A 24,377-nucleotide genomic window follows, 5' to 3' on the forward strand; every position below is an offset into this window, starting at 1 on the left:
AAGGAGGGAGTCTTAAAATGGGGGTCATTTAACAGGGTTTATAAACAGAAAGTCTAAGAAAACAAGGTCTTAAAAAGGAGGGAGTCTTAAATTAGGGGTCATTTAACAGGGGTTATAAACAGAAAGTCTAAGAAAACAAGGTCTTAAAAAGGAGGGAGTCTTAAAATGGGGGTCATTTAACAGAGGTTATAAACAGAAAGTCTGAGAAAACCAGGTCTTAACAAGAGGCGAAGCCTTCAAGGCTCACATAAGAAATCGACAAACAGTAACACAAACTCAATCACTCCGTCACACATACACACACACACACACACACACACACACACACACACACAGTAAGCATAGGTGACACTGTGCAAGAAAACGAGACACTAGATCTAGATCTGTCTGTCTGCATGTAGCCTACTTATACACGACTGCCAACTAGTCTCGGCCCGCTCAAAATAACAATGACCGAGACATTCCTTCGCGTGACGTCTAACCCTCTTACGCCATAATGTGACGTCTTCAAATGACGAAATGTTAAAGTTTCTACCACAGACATACACATGCACGCACGCACATACGCACGCACGCACGCACAGACAGACAAAGTTACGATCGCATAGGCTACACTTACGTGAGCCAAAAAAGGAGGGAGTCTTAAATTGGGGGGTTTCCACTGTATCACAGTCTGCGCTTCCTTCAATAATTCCTTTTCTCGATTTGCTCTGGGGCGGGGATATAGCTCAGTTGGTAGCGCGCTGGATTTGTATTCAGTTGGCCGCTGTCAGCGTGAGTTCGATCCCAGGTTCGGCGGAAATTTATTTCACAGTCAACTTTGTGTGCAGACTCTCTTCGGTGTCCGAACCTCCCCCCGTGTACACTACATTGGGTGTGCACGTTAAAGATCCCACGATTGACAAAAGGGTCTTTCCTGGCAAAATTGCTTAGGCACAGTTAATAATTGTCTACCTATACCCGTGTGACTTGGAATAATAGGCCGTGAAAGGTAAATATGCGCCGAAATGGCTGCAATCTACTGGCCGTATAAAATTTCATCTCACACGGCATCACTGCAGAGCGCCTAGAACTGTACCCACGGAATATGCGCGATATAAGACTCATTGATTGATTGATTGATTGAATCTCTTAGCGCACTGTGATATCTTTTTACAACCCTCCAATTTAAGACTCCCTCCCTTGAATGTAAGATCCTGTTTGCTCTGATTTTCTGATCGTAACCTCTCTTAATTTTCCCCCATTTTCAGACTCCTTCCTTTTAAAGACCTGAGTGCTTGAAGTGTTAAAAGGGATTCCACTGTACTGCAGTACCCCCCCGCCCCCCCTTCAGACTATCAAAAATGTGAGAAAATAAGGTTGTGAAAAGGAAAGGATTCTTAAAATGGAGGTAAATTACAGAGATTATGAACCGAAAATCTGAGAAAGCAATGTCTTAAAAGGGTGATCAGGCATGGGAATTGAAAAAAGTAAAAAAGGCTGAAAATGTGTAAGTAATAGTAAAGTCGACGACGCAAAGCGCCTAGCCCTGCTAGGGGGGTTCGGGGGCATAATTTTCTAAGATTTGTTGAGGCGTTATGAAGGGTATTCCACTGTACTATAAATGTCTGGCTAACATGAACACTGTTTACCCCCCCCCCCCCCCCCCCCGACTCAGTCTCACTCACAGACTCAACCTCACACACACAAACTAACACAAACTAACACACACACACACACACACTCTCTCTCTCACACCTTCTCGGAAGCTTGATCCAGGGCAACATAGGAGAACACACTATCCACAATGTTCTCCCTGCCACACACACATACACTCTCTCTCTCACACTGGTACACACCTTCTCGGAAGCTTGATCCGGGGCGACATAGGAAAACACACTATCCACGATGTTCTCCCTGCCACACGACTCCACGGGGCAGACAAACTTAAAGCGAGTGCAGTCCCGAAACCGTTCCTCCTCCGTCATCTGTGCTGCCAGCAACGCGTCTTCCTCGTCCGCATTCCCAGCATGCTGCTGGCTGTGTCTGTAGCCAGAGGGGTCTAATCCTGAAAACGGAGAAGAGACATAAGCAATAATAATCAACCAGTCCTGAAAACGGATTTCAACAGGGACTTTGCTAGGATTTGTTTTTGCCTGCAAATTTGCCAAAATAGATATATATAAGTTTCGGCAATCTAATTGAAAGAAAGGCAACAATTCTGCTGAGATGATGGCAAAGTCTGATGATTCTAAATAGATTTTGGCTTTTGTGTATGTGTATGTAGATCAATTTGCGGAAAACTACTGGACAGATCTCCATCAAATGGTAACTGTGTTTCTTCTTGCAGTTGTTTCCCCCGTTTATAATTATAAGATATCCAAATACCTGAGAAAATCAGGTCTCCAATGAGAGGGAAGTGGAGGTAAGTTTACAGAAGTAATGAAACGAAAATCTGAGAAAGCAAGGCCTTAAAAGCCTCAATGAAAATGAAAAAAATACAAAGTACGGTCTTACCCAGACACTCTGCTAAGTGAGCTGCATCAGTCCCTTCGATGGGGTCACAGAGTCGCGACACCACGGGGTGGATCTGATTGGCCAGGTAGTAGTGCGTGTCTGCACACACCCCAACAGATCAAAATGGAAAATCGTCAAGAAGGATAATAATAATGCAAACTTTTATAGCGCTATTCTAGAAAAATGTCTACTCTTAGCGCTTTACAATACATACATCGACCAAGCATACTATACACGCACAGGCAAAGAAACCGACCAAACATAACCAACAAACTATACATGCACAGGCAAAGAAAGCGACCAAACATACAATACACGCACAGGCAAGATAACGACCAAACATAAACAAACATACTATGACCAAACATAACCAACATACTATACGCGCGCAGGCAAAGAGAACAATCAGCACATGTAATAATTACTGACAACTAATAATGCAGGCATACAATGACAGTCCAATACACAGCCTAAGCACAAGAACCACAGTAGGCTTCTATATAAAAACGTGTCAACGGTACTATTTACACACACACACACAGTGCTGACACAAAGCGCAGAAAATATATATACACGTTATTTTAGGCGATAGGTAGGGGGTGAGGTGGGGCGGGATGGGGTGGGTGGGGAGATTTCAAACTAGAACAGACGATTGTCAAACGCTGAACAAGAAGAAGAAGAAGGAATGTTTAAGATTTCCATTGATTTTCACATCCCTGGCTGAAAAAGAAGACACACTGGAACAAACAGAGATCAGAAACAAACATTGTCAACAAGGAGGGGAAAAAAAAGGACTAAAACTAAAAGTTTTGAAATTAGAACAAATGTTGAAGATTTTTTATTGATTTTCTCATCTCTGGTTGAAAAGTAGACACAATGGAACAGAGATCTCCATGGAAAATGGCCCAAAACAGGGTCTAAAAGTTTCAAAATTAGAACACACGTTGAAGATTTCCATCAACCTTCTCAGCCCTAGCTGAACACAAAACAGAACGTGATTCATACATGACCATGGTGCTGTTAACTGTTTCATAATGAATAAAAATGTGCCTAATTTTTCATACCACTAGAGGGTAAAAAGAAAGAGTTCCTTTAACACGAGAAAGAATCTCATCATGCCTGGTTTGTCAATCATAAAGCAATGAAGCCTTCTTTACAATAGACAATGGTTATAAGCCAGAAAGCATGAGTGAACAAGAAGAAGAAGAAAGAAGCCAGAAAGCATGTATCTGTCAGTCAGAAAGAAAAGATTGAGTGGAACTCACCCAGTTTCAAAGTATCACTCTTTGCCAGCTCGTCTGGATGGTACGCTCGTTGTGTGGCTGATAGGTTGGATCCATCCTGGGGATACAATTAAACAATGGATGGAAAAGTGTGGTTCATCTGCTCTTAAAACAACCAAACAACATATGACAACAACCCTAAACACAAAAACAATACAACATACGAAGTAAGAACACCCAATGTAATCAAGACAGGCACGTCCGCCCACATCCATACTACACACACACACCCTCGCACGCACATGATTAATGGCGAGGATGAACAGACTCAGCAGCACGTTCTACAAGCGTGCCCTCTCCTCTTCAGGATGGAAAAAATAGTGTTGGTCGGGGAATCTAAAACATTGAAATTTGTTCTTGGCTTAATACTTTTTTGATGATTGATAAGGTCTATATTGATGCTATGTTGTGAGGGAGCCAAAGCTGACCTGACAGATGACGTAAGACACGGCGTCACCAGCGCGGATCTTCTTGCCGCCCTTAGAGTTGAGTCTAAGCGCCACCTGTACGTGCGACTGGTTCTTCTTGTCCGGGTAATCCTCAGGGTTCTTCGTCAGTTGCTGCACACAAGTGACCACAGTAAAGAGTCTGCTTGACAATAACAAACACATTTTATTGTCTATCAAAATGGGTACATTACAATGACACTTTTTTTTTTAACGTAATTAAACTGCCTGTAAACGATCAAAAGAACAATATTGTAATGCACGTCAGCTGCTGAGCTGATGAAAGACTGACTGACTAGTTGAGTTTTACATCCTCTTAGAATCCAACTGGCCTACCTTAGGACAGGTAGAGGTAGTAGCCTATGTCAAGACTTACTATTACAGAAGTAGAAAAGGTGAAGACACACTCACAGAGTACAGTCTTTGAAACAATGCTAGGTCTCTTGTTCCAGGTCAGTTTCACTGTTACAGTAATCTTTACTAAGGCCACACAAAAAAATTAGGTGTGGTTACGGTAACATAGCCCCAAAAAATAGGATAGGAAGGTAGGCAATCATTTTTTGTTTTTAAACTTTTTTTTCTAATGTGTACAAATTAAACCTACTTGACAGGGAAATAAGTGTGCGACTCGGGCGCTTTCGCTTTCATTGCGTTTTCTGCACTCGTTTTCTTGGTTTTTTTGTGGGTTTTTTGACAAATGTAATAAAAAGTTATAGGGTCGGCCCCTAAAAATAGGGTAGGTCGGGTTACCGTAACCACACCTATTTTTTTTTTTAGGCCTAAGTTGAAACAGCCAAAACAAAATAAATCTTGCAGGCCTGATATTAATTGGCAAACTCGACTTTGCGAAGTCTACTTCCCGAAGCTCGCTGCATGAAGCTTTTGCACTGAATTTACAGTAAAAAGACTTCAGGAAGTCAACTTAAATTAAGGACAGCCTTCACCATGGTATTGTGATAAAGCTCTGAGAATAGCTATGTCAATATGTCAATGTCAATAAAAAATTAAAAAATTAAAAAAATCCCTGCGCTTAGAACTGTACCCACGGAATACGCGCGATATAAGCCTCATATTGATTGATTGATTGATTGAATATGAAACAAGCAGTTGTCTAATTATAACAGCAGCCAACAGAGAACAATTTTTCAAAAGTTTTTGGAGCCCCGATGTCTCATGCCGTCATTGTCAAACTGAGAATAGGTAAGATGAGATACAGTTATATTATTTGGTCGTGCAAGTAGAGAAAATAGTCTTCTTTTATAACATACCAGAAAGATCTCTGTGCTGTTAATGTTACAGTTAGTACCAGTACAGCCAGCGTTACCTTGGTGATGTGATAGAGCTCGACGGGCAGCTCGTTGTTGCGGACCTTCTCCCCGACCTCCTGCAGCTTGGTGTGAATGTTCTCCACCACCGTCTCCCTCACCTCTCCTGACAGGATCTGACTTACAACAAAGCTACACACACACACACACACACACAAGAATTAGAATCAGTATTGTTTACAGGTTTTGTATGACTGGACAGTTGCTAATGAATACAACTCACAGATACATACCACACTGACACACATATACACCACACACACATACATACACAACACACACATATATATATACACACCAAACACACACACAAAGTACAGATTATTGCAAGATGAGGTGACGTGGACTTTCATCTCTACTCATCTGCGACACGGCATACACAATAGACAACTTCCGGAGATAACTCTTTCAGGTTTGTATGGACTGCGTAAGAGTTGTTTCTCTTCGGAAAAATTGAGGCAAGCTTTCCCATGTGACCTCATAGGCCAAACACTTGCAAGAGGCGTGTCTCTTCTTCTTCTTCTTCTGCGTTCGTGGGCTGAAACTCCCACGTGCACTCGTGGTTTGCACGAGTGGAATTTTACGTGTATGACCGTTTTTACCCCGCCATTTAGGCAGCCATACGCCGCTTTCGGAGGAGAGGCGTGTCTCAACACGTGGTCCCTGATTACATGTGGAGACACACCGCTCGCTCGTGATTAGCCTTTTTATGGCAAGCGGGAAAGCTTGGCTTAATGTTTTCAAGAGAAGAAACTCTTTCACAACCCATACCAACCCAACAGTCATTTCCGAACATTGTCTATTCACCATAACAATTTTAACTCACTTTCCAGCCTCCTTGGCTAGGTCGCACCAGTCACGCCTGACAATGTCAAGGCCTTTCAGTTCCTGGGAGGTAGAGTAGGAGCCGTCTGGGTTCTTGGTCACGTTCAGGGCTGCATACTTCTTCTTTTTCAGCAGCAGCATAGACTTGAACACGCCATCGATGTCAATCTCCAGAAGCCGGTACAGTTTGTTGACTTCAGCTTTTACCTGTAGAAACAAAGCAACACAAGTAAATAAGCTATACGCATGTGTCTCTTATTTGGCAGTGAGATGAGTAGTTCCATGTCAAAATTACATTAAGGCCAAAAAAAAAAATAGGTCTGTTTACGGTAACCCGACCGACCCTAGTTTTTTCGCGCGACCCTAGACTTTTCTTTGGCATTTAGAAAAAAAAAAATAAAAATAAAAAATCTTGTTTTTTTGGCAAAATAACGTAAAAATATGGTTTTTTGGGGGAAAAAAAAAAAAAAAAAAAAAATCCCGACCTACCGACCCTATTTTTTTGGCCTATGTTACCGTAAACAGACCTATTTTTTTTTTGGCCTAATGAGATACAATACTGATACATGCACAGCCTGGCGAAGACCTTACCAGTAATTTTCCTCCATTGATATGAGCAAGTCGCTGAGACGAACCTTATTCTCTCATGCCCTTTTGTCATTTCCTCCGTAGACATACATAAGAATTCAGAGAACTTTTTGTTGATGCCATTCATCATGTCTTCTCAAACTTTGCTTTGCTTTTGACTTTAACAAAATTGAAGGAGGGGGGGGGGGGGGGGGGGGGTTCAGAAGAGACATTTTGGTTTGTTTATTCGATGTCGTATCTCATTAAGCACGTACTGAGCCAATAGCATGCGCGACTAGCCTGAACTCAGTTGACTTATAAACCTGAACAATATTTTTCCCCTTCCAAATTGTGTTGCTGTGCAGAAATAATAAAACTCTTGTGCATTTAAAAAGACCAGGAAAAAACAACAAGAAAATTGTAGATCGATGCAAGCTGGTCTATCTCCCCAAAAAGTCCCGTGGAAGTGACATCACATTCTGAAAATAGAGCGAACACTAAGAACTTAGCAATTAATGTGACGACAAACCCTAGATGAGGCTATTTTTTTTTATATATATTGCTGTATGCTATTAAGAGGTGGGGATGATGGGTGAATGCGGATGGGGGTAGAGGGGGTTGGACCATTACCCGATTTCCCAGCTTGAAGACCTGGTCCATGTCCGTACTGTTAGTGTTGACCATGATGGAATCTGTGTCGCCGTAAATAACTTCCAGCCCCATCTGCACAAGTACAAATGTTTAAGATATTTTCGGCTTTTACGTGGCATAAGAGCATTGTCTCCATTGGACACATACCCAAAATCATTAGCTTGTCCAGAGAGAGAATGACCTGATGAATTCATTTGATTGAATCCAGTAACAATTACAAAATTCACATTAAACAAGAAGGGCAAAGCCCATACGACTCACATGCTTGACCTTGACATGGTCAAATAACTAAACCTAGCAATGACATCATACACTAAGAACTGCTTTACACATTTTTCCTACCAAAATACATGTGACCTTGACCCAAGGTCAAGGTCATCCAAGGTCATGCAACACAAAGCTGTTCATTCAAGACATAGGAAGTACAATGGTGCTTATTGGCTCTTTCTACCATGAGATATGGTCACTTTTAGTGGTTCACTACCTTATTTTGGTCACATTTCATAAGGGTCAAAGTGACCTTGACCTTGATCATATGTGACCAAATGTGTCTCATGATGAAAGCATAACATGTGCCCCACATAATTTTTAAGTTTGAAACAGTTATCTTCCATAGTTCAGGGTCAAGGTCACTTCAAAATATGCATACAATCCAACTTTGAAGAGCTCCTGTGACCTTGACCTTGAAGCAAGGTAAACCAAACTGGTATCAAAAGATGGGGCTTACTTTGCCCTATATATCATATATAGGTGAGGTATTGAATCTCAAAAACTTCAGAGAAAATGGGAAAAATGTAAAAAATAGCTGTTTTTTAGGCAACATTTATGGCTCCTGCGACCTTGACCTTGAAGCAAGGTCAAGATGCTATGTATGTTTTTTGGGGCCTTGTCATCATACACCATCTTGCCAAATTTGGTACTGATAGACTGAATAGTGTCCAAGAAATATCCAACGTTAAAGTTTTCCGGACGGACGGACGTCCGGACGTCCGGACGGACGGACGGACGGACGACTCGGGTGAGTACATAGACTCACTTTTGCTTCGCATGTGAGTCAAAAAACAGCTTTGCTCAGAAAGCAATGAAGCTGTAGATGTAGATTCATGTCACAAAATACTGCAAACACTGCAAGTGGCTCCTGCTTCATTAGTGAATATTAATTAGTGAATATTAATTAGTGAATATTAATTAGTGAATATTAATTAGTGAATATGTAGCATTACTCACCCCCTCAACAAGCTGCTTTGTCTTCATCAGGATCTGCCAATAGAGAAAAAAAGGACTCAGTCTGATACTCATAAGTAGGGTAACTCCTTATAGTTAAATTGAGGTGATGTATTCGAAAGAAATAGGAACAGTTGATTATCACAAACGGCAACAGATGACAATTTTCTTCTACAACACACTCAGTCTCTTCCTCTCCTATGCACACATGCATGGCAAATATCCAAGAACTAGCAGTACACACAAACACACACCCAGCATTCAGTCTTACCTCACGTCCTTTGCCAGTGACGAGGGCGGCCAGAGGCTTCGCAAAGAATCGTGAGAAAGTGAAACCCAGACACCCATACATGCTGTTGGCTGTCAGCTTCAGGGCTTTCTGACGAATGTCGTACTGAAACAAACAAACAACAGCAATTTGATTTTAATCTTTCAAACGACTTTAGTAACGCTAACAAACACACACACATTTTTAGAATGCTGTAGGTCTGGGAAACATCATACATTCATGGTAACAGGGACACACCATACAATTGTTGATTCTTTCTTTCTTTATTTGGTGTTTAACGTCGTTTTCAACCACGAAGGTTATATCGCGACGGGGGGAAAGGGGGGAGATGGGATAGGGGAAAGGGGGGAGATGGGATAGAGCCACTTGTTAAGTGTTTCTTGTTCACAAAAGCACTAATCAAAAAATTGCTCCAGGGGCTTGCAACGTAGTACAATATATGACCTCACTGGGAGAATGCAAGTTTCCAGTACAAAGGACTAAACATTTCTTACATACTGCTTGACTAAAATCTTTACAAACATTGACTATATTCTATACAAGAACCACTTAACAAGGGTAAAAGGAGGAACAGAATCCGTTAGTCGCCTCTTACGACATGCGGGGTGCAGAGAAATAAGGATGTGGAAAAGAAGACTTTTGGTAAGTGAAATAAAGGTGATGGATCCAGTCAGGTAGAAATAAGACAACAAGAAAAGAATTGGAAAACTGCAGGGAATAGTAGGGAGAGTTTTCTTGGAAGGAAATATAGGTGAAAGGACTGGTAAGGCAGAAATAAGACAAAAGAAGAGAAGTAAAGGGGTGGGGTAGCTTGGTAAAAACACTCCCGCCGCGTGAAGGCGACCCCATGGGAGCAATTGTTGATTGCCTCCGTTACACGCAGTAGGGTGACCGTGTGTTACAGAGGCTGCAGCATCGGAAAATCTGGATTTTCCCTTGGACCTCGATCTGTGACAAGCTTCGTGTCACCTCTGTGTGTTGTCCACTCCTTGTGCGAGTCTTTAGGGCTTTGCCCATCTTGTTTTCAATGGGTGAAATTGAAGCCACGACACTTGTCCATACTGTTATTAGTCACTTGTCCATACTGTTATTAGTCACTTGTCCATACTGTTATTAGTCACTTGTCCATACTGTTATTAGTCACTTGTCCATACTGTTATTAGTCACTTGTCCATACTGTTATTAGTCACTTGTCCATACTGTTATTAGTCACTTGTCCATACTGTTATTAGTCACTTGTCCATACTGTTATTAGTCACTTGTCCATACTGTTATTAGTCACTTGTCCATACTGTTATTAGTCACTTGTACATACTGTTATTAGTCACTTGTCCATACTGTTATCAGTCACTTGTACATACTGTTATCAGTCGCTTTTTGTTAAGAGAAGTTTGGCTTAAATTTCTTTACCCTGCCATGAAGGAAGCCATACTCTGTTTTCGGGGGGTTGTACGTGCTAATTGGAACCCTTTGGTAATACCCGTAGATTTGAAACTTCCCCTTCTTGGCACCCTGCTTTCTTAGATATGTAAGTCGACACTGATTGTAAGACTCCTTCCCTTTTCAAAACCTGATTTTCTCTCCCATATTAGTCTTGCTAAACATTTCCAGGGACTACCAAATACTTTGGAACCACCCCCCCCCCCCACCCCACCCCCAAAGACCCACTAATGTAAGACTCACTCCATTTTTATTTTTAAGACCCTGTTTTCTCAGACTTTTTGTTCATAACCTCTGCAAAGACTTCCTCCATTTTACAACCCAGTTTTCTTTCTTTCTTTATTTGGTGTTAAACGTCGTTTTCAACCACGAAGGTTATATCGCGAAGGGGAAAGGGGGAAGATGGGATAGAGCCACTTGTTAATTGTTTCTTGTTCACAAAAGCATAAATCAAAAATCTGGTACAGGGGCTTGCAACGTAGTACAATATATTACCTTACTGGGAGAATGCAAGTTTCCAGTACAAAGGACTTAACATTTCTTACATACTGCTTAACTAAAATCTTTACAAAAATTTACTATATTCTATACAAGAAACACTTAACAAGGTTAAAAGGAGAAACAGAATCCGTTAGTCGCCTCTTACGACATGCTGGGGAGCATCGGGTAAATTCTTCCCCCTAACCCGCGGGGGGCCCAGTTTTCTCAGACTTTTTGTTCATAACCTTTGCAAATTTACCGCCATTTCAAGACTCCCTCTATTTTCAACCCTGTTTTCTCAGGCTTTCTGTTAAATAACCTCTGTAAATTTTTCTCCAGTTTAAGACTCCCTCCTTTATAAGACCTGGTTTTTCTCAGGTTTTCAGGTCTTAAAACAGTGATTCCACTGTACAAAAGAGTTTCTCACCTGCATGAGCTGTTCATGCGAGACGTCCGGGGACTTCATGAGCTGCTTGACCTGACGTCGGCTCTCCACTAGCTTGCGGATCTCGGTCGGCAGCACGCCCGGCTCCAGCTCTGGGGCCGGCAGCATGCCGCTCAAGTCCTCTTCAGTCTCCTGTGGCAAACAACGCTCACCATTTGACTCATGGGACTGGGATAGAAATTAAAAAGCTTACTGGGGCATGCCCACTCTTGAGAAAAGCCTGAAGCTGAAAAATGTCTATAATTTGGACATACAAAATTGGAGTATTTAACATGTTTAGATGTTTTAGATTGACCATTTATACCGATAAAAGTATGCCAATGCCCTCCTGTGGCAACACAACTCAGCTCACCATTTTAAGATGGGGGACTGGTATAGATATGGAAAAGCTTACTGGGGCGTGCCTGCTCCTCAGAAGCCCTATTTAACGCGTTTTAGATCGACCATTTATACAGATTTGAATAGAAATCTCACCATGGGATGAGATATTTTAACAGAGACCTTCTTGTGTGAAAATCAACTTGTCCAGCCTGGAGGATTCCTCCACATGGAATTCAGCCAGGCTAATTTCTGTGCAGATTGGCACGTTAAAAATAATAATGTTAAAGCTGAATTAACTCCACAACGCACACCAATGCTAATCTGCAAAGTTAATTTAGCATCCAAAAAAACAAGGTTAGCTCTTTTTCCGTGAATGATGTCACTTCCACGGGACTGTTTTAGAAGATAGCGGGATTTCTGTTTGACTGACCTTTGCGGTCTGCTGCGAGCGTGTGATGGTGGTGAAACAGATGTTGAACTCACCTTTGCGGTCTGCTGCGAGCGTGTGATGGTGGTGAAACAGATGTTGAACTCACCTTTGCGGTCTGCTGCGAGCGTGTGATGGTGGTGAAACAGATGTTGAACTCACCTTTGCGGTCTGCTGCGAGCGTGTGATGGTGGTGAAACAGATGTTGAACTCACCTTTGCGGTCTGCTGAGAGCGTGTGATGTTGGTGAAACAGATGACTTACCTTTGCGGTCTGCTGAGAGCGTGTGATGGTGGTGAAACAAATGACTTACCTTTGTGGTCTGCTGAGAGCGTGTGATGGTGGTGAAACATATGACTTACCTTTGTGGTCTGCTGAGAGCGTGTGATGGTGGTGAAACAAATGACTTACCTTTGTGGTCTGCTGAGAGCGTGTGATGTTGGTGAAACAGATGACTTACCTTTGCGGTCTGCTGAGAGCGTGTGATGGTGGTGAAACAAATGACTTACCTTTGTGGTCTGCTGAGAGCGTGTGATGGTGGTGAAACAGATGTTGAACTCCTGGATGATGGAGGGATACAGAGAGTTGAAGTCCAGCAGGAGGATGTATTTGTCGTAAAACCCTGCACAACACACCATCAGCATTACAGTGGAACCCCCCTTTTAAGACTTAAAAGAATCTGAGAGGTTATGTACATAACATCTGAAAAAGCAAGGTCTTAAAAGAGAGGAAGTTTTAAATTGGGAAGGGGGGGGGGGGGGGGGGGGGAGTGTGTGTCTTAAAAGGGGAGTTCCTTAGTACCAACAAAAACACCCCCCGAAGACTGAGTATGACTATGACTGCCTTGGTAAGAGCATTCTGGTGGCAAGAACATTAGCTTCGGGCCAAGGGAAACTGTGACAAACAAATATCAAACCAGTCTGGGGATCTCATCTTCTGCATTCATGGGCTGCAGTGCAAGTCAGACGCACACTCCTGTTTTTGCATGAGGGGGTTTAAACATGTGTGGTCATTTTTTCCCCCAGCCATTTAGGCAGCCATACTCCAATTGCCAATTTCTTTTCAGTAGTTTTAAATTTTGCCTACTAAAATACCAGAAATGACCGGTTCAAGCCATCCCTGTTACCTTTTTTGGGTTCCAGCACCAAGCCCCCGGTATAGGCAGGTTTGCGTCGTCCTTGCTGACTTTTCTTGGGCCCCCCTCCCTCTTCATCCTCCCCCTCCTCCTCCGCCTGCTGCACACACACACGCACAGACACACAGACAAACACACACAGACACACAAAGTAGTTAATTACGCCAAGGTAAAAGAATTTTTTTGTGACAGAAAATATATTCTCATTTTAAGAGAAAATTACTTAAACTGATTTGTTGTTTTCTAATTTGGATATTTAGTTTTCAATACAGATGAAAGTCCAGTTGAACCTGCCCTGTCGACCGCCTCTCCATAAAGTACAGTTGAACCTGCCCTGTCGACCGCCTCTCCATAAAGTACAGTTGAACCTGCCCTGTCGACCGCCTCTCCATAAAGTACAGTTGAACCTGCCCTGTCGACCGCCTCTCCATAAAGTACAGTTGAACCTGCCCTGTCGATTGCCTCTCCATAAAGTACAGTTGAACCTGCCCTGTCGACCGCCTCTCCATAAAGTACAGTTGAACCTGCCCTGTCGACCGCCTCTCCATAAAGTACAGTTGAACCTGCCCTGTCGACCGCCTCTCCATAACAACCACCTACCGAAGGCGACCTTCCCAAAGGATCCCAGATGAGCTGTTGTCTATACAGTGGGCGGTTCTGGTGAGGTTATGCCCGTTCTTTCTTTCGGCTGGTAACAGGCGGAACCTCGCGGCAAGATCACACAAGAAAGGAAAAAAAACCCCGTGCATTGGTCCCAAATAGCTTGTCGCTTGGGTATCAGTTCGTGTGTAAGTCGTGCATTTTATACGGTAAAAAGACAATGGTAACAGGCGGAACCTCGCGGCAAGATCACAGGAGTTGTCTCGCGTTAACACCCCAGAAGCGCTCATTCACCTTTCCATAGCGACCACCTGTTTATAACGACCATTTTTGGTTGGTCCCTCAGGCAGTCATTATTGACAGGTTCTTCTTCTTCTTCTTCGGCGTTCCAGGATATTGACAGGTTCAACTGTATTAATCATCTAATTGGGATGTTGAACATTTTAAAGATCTGATAAACATCATCTCAAAAGAGGATGCAAGTCGCTTCTTGATTTCAGTGCTTGTTATTCTCTCAGGTGCCAGGAGACTGGTTCCGGATAACTCTTACTCCATTCCACGTCGTATGCATTTAGAGCGCTTACTTCCCTTTGTTTATCATCTTTCTTTCTTTATTTGGTGTTTAACGTCGTTTTCAACCACGAAGGTTATATCGCGACGGGGAAAGGGGGGAGATGGGATAGAGCCACTTGTCAATTGTTTCTTGTTCACAAAAGCACTAATCAAAAATTTGCTCCAGGGGCTTGCAACGTAGTACAATATATGACCTTACTGGGAGAATGCAAGTTTCCAGTACAAAGGACTTAACATTTCTTACATACTGCTTGACTAAAATCTTTACAAAAATTGTAAGGCTTCTTTTTAAGCCTACTGTCTATATGATACTTACCGAGACAGTACTATTCTTGCACATTATCTATTATAGGCCGAAAAAATTGGACAAAACGCTGAGTGGGTACAATTATCTCCCATAACCATGCGCCACCGTGGATCCCAAGCACTGTCCGAGTGCTTCCCCCTTACAGGATGTAGGTGGCGCGTCCTCTTTCTTTATGAGCTGCAGACCCTCAAAAAGCCCATAACATATCAAGAGGGGAGGCGGGAGGGAAACTCTAATAGTACTGTCTCGGTAAGTATCATATAGACAGTAGGCTTAAAAAGAAGCCTTACAGTCAATATAACACTTACCTCGACAGTACTATTCTTGCACAGAATACCAGAGTGGTGTGAGGGTGATATGTAGAGTATTAAACTCCTTAATCAAAATCACTTAAATCCAAGGATTAAGATACCCAGGCAATTTTCGAACAGTACTACCGTAAAAGAAAATATACCCAAGAAACATACCTTAGACTGACGTGACCATGCTGGCAACCACTGCTGTGTGGTGAACTCAATGTCAAAGTCCAGGCCACTCAAAGCTTGAATACCACCGAGTCTACGGCAAGTGGCTAAAGCGATGAGGAACAATTAGTCTTAAAAATCAGCAACTTGATACTGATGCCTGCCAGGGGTTCAAACTCATTGCTACGCAGGAGTTTGAGGACCAGAAAGACATCCCCCTTGGGAAATGAAACCCGAGGTTTAGACACCGCTGCATTGCTAATACCCGAAAGGACATTAGCGATGAGGGAGGACCTGATCAAGTGTTCAGGTCTGCGACCAGTAGCGGCCGCAATCGTGGAAGCGATGGCAGATCTGTATCCAAGAAGAGTCTTAGAAGAAAGACTCTTCTTTTGATACACTTCCACCAGGAAGTTGGCCAAGTCCTGTGTTGAGGGATAAAGCGGCTTTATCCCCTTGGACAAGGCGAAGGTGGCCCAAGCTCTCCAGCGTAAGTCGTAGAGCTGATTAGTTGATCGCCTCTTAGCGTTCAAGGAAAACTCTACTGAACTCTTGTGCAATCCTAGTGCAAGCAGTTTGGAGCGCACAAGAGCCATGCGGTCAAGCACAGACTCTCTGGACGTGGATGAGGGAGGCATGATCGAGGCTGGAGCAGACCTCCCCCGTCCAGATCCAGAGGTAGAGGGTCTAAGTGGGTGAGACCGCGAAGATCTGGAAACCACAGAGCTGTTGGCCAGTAAGGCGCGACCAAAATCAGTCTTGGTCGTTCCTGCAGATATTTTGCCAGCACCCTCGGAATCAGAGATGTCGGGGGATAGGCGTAAGCATCGAGGAGCCTCCACAAGAGAGTGAATGCGTCCAAGTGGAACGCATTCATGTCTCGAAAGGGGCTGACGTACCTGGGAAGCCGAGCGCTGAATCGAGTTGCGAACCGATCGATCAGAGGACGGTCCCACCTTGCCCACAGACGCTGTAGAACGTTGTGGGCGATGGTCCATTCTGTGGAGAGAACCTGATCGCCCCGACTGAGAATGTCGACCAGGGCGTTCAGTTTCCCCGGAACGAACTGGACTGACATCCGGACCTGATTGGTCTGGCACCAGAGCAGAATCTCCTCCGCCAACAGGTAGAGGGACCGAGAATTGGTGCCCCCCTGGTGGCGAAGGTAAGCTAAGCATGTGGTGTTGTAGTCCCCGTTGAAAATCAGAGGGGCCAAGGACAGGCCGAATGGGAGGGCCCGAAACTCGAACACTGTGCCCTCCCAAACGAACCGGAGCAGATGTCGGTACCCCGGGGCCACCAGGATGTGGAAGTAAGCATCCTGGAGGTCCCAGACATGGCCCAATCGTTTGGCCGGATGGCCAACCGGACCGACGAAGGGGTTTCCATCTTGAACTTGCACCTGTGAAGGTACAAGTTCAAGGTGGAGAGGTCCAACACCGGCCTGAACCGGCCGTCCTTTTTGGGGACGGTGAACAGGCGGGAGCAGAACCCCGGAGAAGGCTGAGAAAGGGGGTAGACCGCCTTCTTCTCGACCAACGAGTTCACCTCGTCCTGAAGAGCCTGCCATCTGGCAGGGTCTCGAGGAGGGGGGAACGTCCAGGGTAGAGCGGACAATGGAGGTTGTGACGACAGCGGTAGAGAAAACCCCGACCACACCACCCTCAAGAAAAACTGGTTGCAGACCAGTCTGCCCCACATGCCGCGGGCCCGAAAAAGGGAACCGACGGACGAAAGAGGGGCAACTTGAGGGGGCGTCAACGTAGGGCCGGGACTCACTGAAAATTCTGCTGGCGGGCAGGCGCAGGCTTGCGACCACCCCCCCTGGTGGTGCTGCTTCCCCTTACCTGTCTGAGCACCCTTCGTCTTGCTTGGGAACGCAACAGGCGCCTAAGAGGAGGAAGAAGGAGGCAGTGAAACTGGCTTCTTCTTCTTCTGAGGCTGGGAGCTGGAGGTGACTGTAGCACTTCTCTTACTCCCCGCCGCCGTCGCCGAAGCAGCGAGGCCAACCATCAGAGAATCAGTGTTCCTCTGGCGTGTGGACTCCACCACAGAACGAACAGTGTCCGGATGAAAGAGGGAAGAAGGCTGAGAAAACGTGTTCCTCAGACTCTTCCTCATATCCGGAGGCACTATAGAAGTAGGCAGAAAATGATCACGGAACAGGGCCAATAAAGTGGACCCGTGTTCCAATGGCCAATTCTGCCGCAGACGACACGCACGATCGCACGGCATGCAAAGCCCGATCCACTCGAACCGTGTCAAGGACCCGAGTGGAATCGGACTCTGCCCGATCGGGAGGGTCCAACAGTGTGGACAGCGTGCTCATCCATGTCAAGGCCTGTGATTGGGCCTCGACTGTGGAAGAAACGGTGGCCTCAAGATTGTGGAACGAAGCAGAGCTCAGTTCCACCTTCTTGACCGAAGGCACCTCCCCAACGAACACATCACCGTCAGCCCCACCCTAAACACTCGAAGTCTGGAAAGGGAGAGTTCGAGAGTCAAAGGGAAAAGGGAGGGACGAAACAGATTGGACACGAGGAAACAGTGGAGGTGCGCCTCCCGAAGGAAAGCATGGCACTGAACCCGAGTCCTCCCGAGGAACATAGGTCGCGTTTGCACGTGAATCTGTACTCCTCAGGCGATGTGCTGCCGCTTCCACCGTGGCACTAAGACTAGGGTGGAACGCGAATTGCCGGCGGACGGATCGTTCATAAAACGAGCCGCCGGCAGACGCGGCGTGAGCCTCCCGCGCCCGGGCCGAAGCGGACTCAAAGGACGAGAGGGCGTCTCAGGGAAGGACGTCCTGAAACTGTTCAAACGTCCTTCTAGCTGTGCGAGGACGAGCCTCCTGCCTCTCGTCCTCAGACCCCGGGTCCAGGTCCTGTGTGTCAACACTAGACGACAGACGCTTAAGAGAGGCATCCGTGACGTCAAGACGCCGCGTGATGTCTGTCATGTACTGTTGGAAAGTACGAAGCATAGCTTCGGAAGTTCCATCAGAAACCGGCAAGGGTAGAGGATCAGTGTTAACCTCAGGGCGACCCTGATCCTCCTCCCTATCGTCCTCCGACTCACTCTCCTCTTCACTTCCCGACAACTCCTCAAAAGCAGGAGTGTAGGGAGCTTGAGGGGGAAGAGCCGAAAGCGATGAAGCAGGCTGTGAAGAAACGCCCACAGAAGCAAGAGGCCGCGAAGACCCCTGCCCCAAAAACGAAACGTCTCCAGCAGCCGAAGGGGGAGAAAAACAACAACCCTGCGACTGTTGGGTCAGCCCAGCCAACGAACCCCCGCCATTTATAGACTGAACAGGAACCCATCGGGTCTGATCAGAAAAGAAATGGTCCGGTCCGGTCCGGTCGGGGGTGCCGATCCGGTCCGGTAGGGTGGTCCGGTGTTCCGGTCCGGTGCCGGACCATCCGGAGGTCCCGTTCGGCACCGAACCATCGTACCCACAGAAGTGTTCGGGTGGTTAGGTCCGGACGTGGACATACCGTACCATCCGGACCCGTGGTCCGGTATGGTCCGGTTCGGTGCCAGACCATCCAGACCAACAGAGGTGGTCGGGTGGTCCGGCACCGGGCCATCCGGACCCGTAGGTACGGACCCGTAGGTCCGGTACCATCCGGAGGTCCTGTTCGGCACCGAACCATCCGTACGCACAGAAGTGTTCGGGTGGCTCGGTCCGGGCGTGGACGTACCGTACCATCCGGACCCGTAGGTCCGGTTCGGTGCCAGACCATCCGGACCAACAGAGGTGGTCGGGTGGTCCGGACCGGTCCGGTAGGGTGGTCCGGTGTTCCGGTCCGGTGTTCCGGTCCGGTCCCGTACCATCCAGAGGTCCCGTTCGGCACCGAACCATCCGTACCCACAGAAGTGTTCGGGTGGTTCGGTCCGGACGTGGACACACCGTACCATCCGGACCCGTAAGTCCGGTGGTCCGGTGCCAGACCATCCGGACCAACAGAGTTGGTCGGGTGGTCCGGTCCGGACCGGACCACCGGTCCAGTACCGGACCATCCGGACCCGTAGGTCCGGTCCGGTCCCGTACCATCCGGAGGTCCCGTTCGGCACCGAACCACCCGTACCCACAGAAGTGTTCGGGTGGCTCGGTCCGGACGTGGACATACCGTACCATCCGGACCCATAGGTCCGGTTCGGTGCCAGACCATCCGGACCAACAGAGGTGGTCGGGTGGTCCGGACCGATCCGATAGGGTGGTCCGGTGTTCCGGTCCTGTGGTCCGGTCCCGTACCATCCGGAGGTCCCGTACGGCACCGAACCATCCGTACCCACAGAAGTGTTCGGGTGGTTCGGTCCGGACGTGGACCTACCGTACCATCCGGACCCGTAGGTCCGGTTCGGTGACAGACCATCCGGACCAACAGAGGTGGTCGGGTGGTCCGGTTCGGACCGGACCACTGGTCCGGTACCGGACCATCCGAACCCGTAGGTTCGGTCCGGTCCCGTAGCATCCGGAGGTCCCGTTCGGTACCGAACCATCCGTACCCACAAAAGTGTTCGGGTGGCTCGGTCGGACGTGGACATACCGTACCATCCGGACCCGTAGGTCCGGCATGGTCCGGTTCGGTGCCAGACCACCCGGACCAACAGAGGTGGTCGAGTGGTCCGGCCCCGACCGGACCACTGGTCCGGTACCGTACCATCCGGACCCGTAGGTCCGGTGGTCCGGTGTGTTCCGGTTCGGTGCCAGACCACCCAGACCAACAGAGGTGGTCGGGTGGTCCGGTCCCGACCGAACCACTGGTCCCGTACCGTACCATCCGGACCCGTAGGTCCGGGGGTCCGGCAAGGGCCAGAGGTACTGTCCCGCACCGGACCCTAAGGTCCGGTACGGTCCCGTACCATGGGTCCCGTCCGGACCAAACCCGGAGGTCAAGTCCAGTCGGGACCCGTGGGTCCGGTTCGATCCCGACCCGTAAGCCTGGAACGTTCCGGACCCTTGGTCCGGACCATCCGTCACCCGAACACCAGACGCTAAGGAATGGCGTGGGGTCAAGACGGTCCGGTCGGAGGTGTCGGTCTGAGCAACAGAAACAATGTTCCCGTCGCCCTGACCATTCGACAGAAGTACCACGTTCTGTCGAACACCTCCACGTCCAGTAACTAGTCGGCCGGAGCGTCTTATCAAGAGGGACAGCCACCAGTCACACGGACGTCAGAGGGAACCGTAGTAGCAGTGGTCGTAGGCACGAAGCCTGAAACCCCTGCCCCCACAGGACCGCCCTGAACGGGGTCAATTCGCATCCCAACCCCAGCGGGGAGGGAATTCAGAGACCCCGTCATCTCCTCCGATCTCCCCCCCCAGAAGGCCGAAACTACTGTCGAAACAGCAGCAGACGACCCAGCGAGGGAGTTCAGAGGAGGACCCGTGTCCCTCCTGGCTTCCACAGCGGTGGAAACCGAGGAGGGCACAGGAGAGGCACCGGAAAAGGAAGATTTTAATGCCAACTGCACCCGGTGTTCCCAGGCGGTCACCCATCCAAGTACTAACCGGGCCCGACGTTGCTTAACTTCGGTGGTCGGACGAGAACCGGTGTTTACAACGTGGTATGGCCGTTGGCTGTCAAAACCTGAGTCTCTCCAGTAGCCCCTAGATCGGATTCACCAACCCCCAAAGAGGGTTGGGAATCGACCTGCCCCCGGATTCGAGCCAGGGAGGAGAAGGAAACCTTCCCCCCAGGCTTGAAACCGGGAGGAGCTGAAGCCTGAGACTGAGGGCCGGACAACGGCGTCGAAGGGGGGGAAGCTTGTTCCACTGAAGGAGAAGGAGAAAGAAGCTTTTTCTTTCCCCTCGACCTTCCCCGAACCTTCGACGGCGCAGCCCCGCCCGAAGTCCCAGGCTCAAGCCCAGCCTGTTTGAGCAAGCTCGCATTGAGCTTGCTCAAACAGGCTTTCTCCGCCCTCCCTCGCCGCAAACGCAAAGCGTTTGGGGAGGGAGAGTCGGAGCGCCGAAAGATCCCCTTCTCCGTGCGTAAAACATGACGCTGGGCGCCCGGAGAAGGGTTGCCCCCGGCAGACTCTGGTTCCGTAGAACCAGAGCCCAAAACAGGACGAGACATCCTACCTCGCCCTGTACGTACCCTTAAAGACCGAGAATTAACAAAATTCAAAGAAAATTTAGGTCAATACTCAAGTGAATGCGGCGAAACGAGAAGCAGACGACCGGTCACCACGAAGTAGGACGGGAGGCACGCCGAGTCCGCCACACAAAAACGGAGGCACAAGTTGAAGGAAACACAACGTAGCCTCAAGCCAGAAGTGGAATAACACACAAAAATCCAACAGGTGATAGTCCACACAGAAAAGAAGCCTCTTAGTCCAAAATAATCCGGGAGCGTAGCAGAAACACAGCCGGTCTGACACGCGCGAAAAAAGAAAGAGGACGCGCCACCTACATCCTGTAAGGGGGAAGCACTCGGACAGTGCTTGGGATCCACGGTGGCGCATGGTTATGGGAGATAATTGTACCCACTCAGCGTTTTGTCCAATTTTTTCGGCCTATAATAGATAATGTGCAAGAATAGTACTGTCGAGGTAAGTGTTATATTGACTGACTATATTCTATACAAGAAACACTTAACAAGGGTAAAAGGAGAAACAGAATCCGTTAGTCGCCTCTTATGACATGCTGGGGAGCATCGGGTAAATTCTTTTCCCTAACCCGCGGGGGGTTTTGTTTATCAGATAATTGAGGTGTTGAGTTTTCCATGAACACAGATGACGTCCAGTACTCACAGGGTGTTTTGCCTTCTGCTTGTACTCCTTGTCAGGGCAGAGGAAGCCTTTCTCCGTGAAGGCGTGGAGCAACAGGTACTCGTTTCGCTCTGATCTGCCTCCCATCAGAGTTCGACCCTGAAAATATATCAATATATTGTGCACATTTTACTCGTTTCATTCCCTGCCTCCCATCAGAGTGTGACCCTGAAAACAAATCAATATATATTGTGCACATTTTACTCGTTTCACTCTGATCTGCCTCCTATCAGAGTGCGACCCTGAAAATAAATAACATTTTTCACAAAAACCCAAATTTGTTCAACTTCAAAAGTGTATGTCCGACACCTATTTGCATGACTGTACAGTGGAACCTCTCTTTAAAGACCTTCCATTATAGACTCCCTCTACTGTAAGACTTCATTTTCTTCATAGTGTCGCCTTTATAATAAGATTCCCTCTCGGAGGGGCAGCAGTAACACGGCACACACAACTGGAGTAGACTGGCACTGACCATGATGTTGCCACAGATGTTGGTGATTACTGATCATGACATTGCGCTGGAAGTTTATGATCTACCAGGCAGAAAAAAAGGTAGCAACAGTAACATGACACACACAACTGGAGCAAATCCGGCACTGACCATGATGTTGCCACAGATGTTGGTGATCTGCAAGGCCAGAGGGATGACGTTCAGCTCGTACAGAATGCGCAGCACGAAGGTTGTGTCCATCAACATGAGCTCCACCAATCGTAGCAAGCTGTCTGACTTTCTGTACACACAATGGTCACATGACACAGACAATAGTCACATGACACAATGGTCACATGACACACAATGGTCAGATGACACACAATGGTCACATGACACACAGACAATGGTCACATGACACACAGACAATGGTCACATGACACAGACAATGGTCACATGACACAGACAATGGTCACATGACACAGACAATAGTCACATGACACAATGGTCACATGACACACAATGGTCAGATGACACACAATGGTCACATGACACACAGACAATGGTCACATGACACACAGACAATGGTCACATGACACAGACAATGGTCATTGCTCCACCTATTGCAGCAAGCTGTCCGACTTCCTGCACACACCGTCATTTGAGATACAACTGACCTTTCCAGACACAGTCACATAGGCCATTACAGCTAAGAGTCCATCAAAGCAGACTAATATTTTCCATTAGCGGATTCTGAATGTAGAACTTGCAGTAACTGGGGAGAAGACAGAGTTTCCTCATCTACTCCTAGCATGTAAGACATAAGACACAAGATAATGTATTGCCCATACAATTTAACAATGGATGGAAAAGTGTGAGAATGCAATAAGAATGCTAACATACAAGAAGAAACCATGTAGTCATGACATTGTACAAAGATTCTTAAATCATGCCACAAAGGACATTTTACAGAAAAATTGAAGCAAAACCATGCTATCTGGTGATCTCAAGAACGATCTCTGCAGCTATGAAAATGCCTGAAAACTGCCAACTGTCCCCCCGAAAAAAGTCAAGCCGGCTCACCCATACATCTCCCGAATAATACACATATCTGGTGATCTCAAGAACGCTCTCTGTAGCTATGAAAATGCCTGAAATCTGTCCCCCCAAAAAAAAGTCATGCCTGCTCACCCATACATCTCCCGAATAATACGCATATCTGGTGATGAACGCTCTCTGTACCTATGAAAATGTCTGAAATCTGCCAACTGGCAAAAAAATTGTCCTGCCTGCTCACCCATACATCTCCCGAATCTGGTCGTAGTCCAGCTGCTGTCGCTTTTGGTGCAGGATGTGGGAGGTGAGCTCCGTCAGGTCGTAGCTCTTGCAGCGAATCACCTCTCTGGCCGAGATCTTCATGTCACACAGTAGACGGCCGCACATGGCCGACTTTTCTGCCAAGGTTGCCTTGCCATAACCTCCCTGTATGAATCCAAAAAAAAGAAAGGTAAGATGTTTGAACGTTTAATTTGACCAACAAAACAAAACGTTTACAAATATATCAACCCAACGTTCTTCTAAGTGCAAAGACAAACAATAAGTAGACACAACTTAGCTTGACGAAATGTGCGGCCGCTTGCTAGGAAATCGCAAGCCAATGAATGAAAAATGGTGATAAATGTCGTTGCATTCATGAGATGATGAAATGGTAAAAATTGCTGAAAGCCTGCCCCAAATGAACAGGCACTAAAGTGGCCGCTCTGCTTCAAAACCTCCCAACATTCTAAGACAAGTGAGTACAGTGGAACGGCATATGAACTCCGCCGCACGACCAGCTTTGCGGCATCCCTCGGAGAGAGACTCTAAATC

General features: G+C 47.0%; 1 protein-coding gene and 1 non-coding gene across 2 annotated transcripts in view; both read right to left on the reverse strand.

The window, feature by feature from the left end:
- LOC138945461 (DNA polymerase alpha catalytic subunit-like) overlaps positions 1 to 24,377 on the reverse strand; it is a 57,562-nt gene that overhangs the window by 5,734 nt on the left and 27,451 nt on the right. Inside the window, exons 22-36 of the mRNA XM_070316891.1 lie at positions 23,806 to 23,990; positions 22,680 to 22,809; positions 22,058 to 22,174; positions 13,346 to 13,454; positions 12,729 to 12,841; positions 11,454 to 11,603; positions 9,089 to 9,211; positions 8,821 to 8,853; positions 7,573 to 7,665; positions 6,377 to 6,582; positions 5,550 to 5,682; positions 4,208 to 4,339; positions 3,762 to 3,837; positions 2,497 to 2,595; positions 1,839 to 2,047 (exon numbers count right to left, since the gene is read on the reverse strand). Of these exons, the coding sequence (XP_070172992.1) occupies positions 1,839 to 2,047; positions 2,497 to 2,595; positions 3,762 to 3,837; positions 4,208 to 4,339; positions 5,550 to 5,682; positions 6,377 to 6,582; positions 7,573 to 7,665; positions 8,821 to 8,853; positions 9,089 to 9,211; positions 11,454 to 11,603; positions 12,729 to 12,841; positions 13,346 to 13,454; positions 22,058 to 22,174; positions 22,680 to 22,809; positions 23,806 to 23,990 (1,908 nt within the window). The remainder of the gene's footprint in view (positions 1 to 1,838; positions 2,048 to 2,496; positions 2,596 to 3,761; positions 3,838 to 4,207; positions 4,340 to 5,549; positions 5,683 to 6,376; positions 6,583 to 7,572; positions 7,666 to 8,820; positions 8,854 to 9,088; positions 9,212 to 11,453; positions 11,604 to 12,728; positions 12,842 to 13,345; positions 13,455 to 22,057; positions 22,175 to 22,679; positions 22,810 to 23,805; positions 23,991 to 24,377) is intronic.
- On the reverse strand, positions 20,765 to 20,883 carry LOC138946491 (5S ribosomal RNA). Its single transcript, XR_011449358.1, has one exon. It is a non-coding gene; the product is annotated as a 5S ribosomal RNA (ribosomal RNA).

The sequence above is a fragment of the Littorina saxatilis genome, linkage group LG13 (genome assembly GCF_037325665.1).
Source record: "Littorina saxatilis isolate snail1 linkage group LG13, US_GU_Lsax_2.0, whole genome shotgun sequence".
NCBI lineage: Eukaryota > Metazoa > Mollusca > Gastropoda > Littorinimorpha > Littorinidae > Littorina > Littorina saxatilis.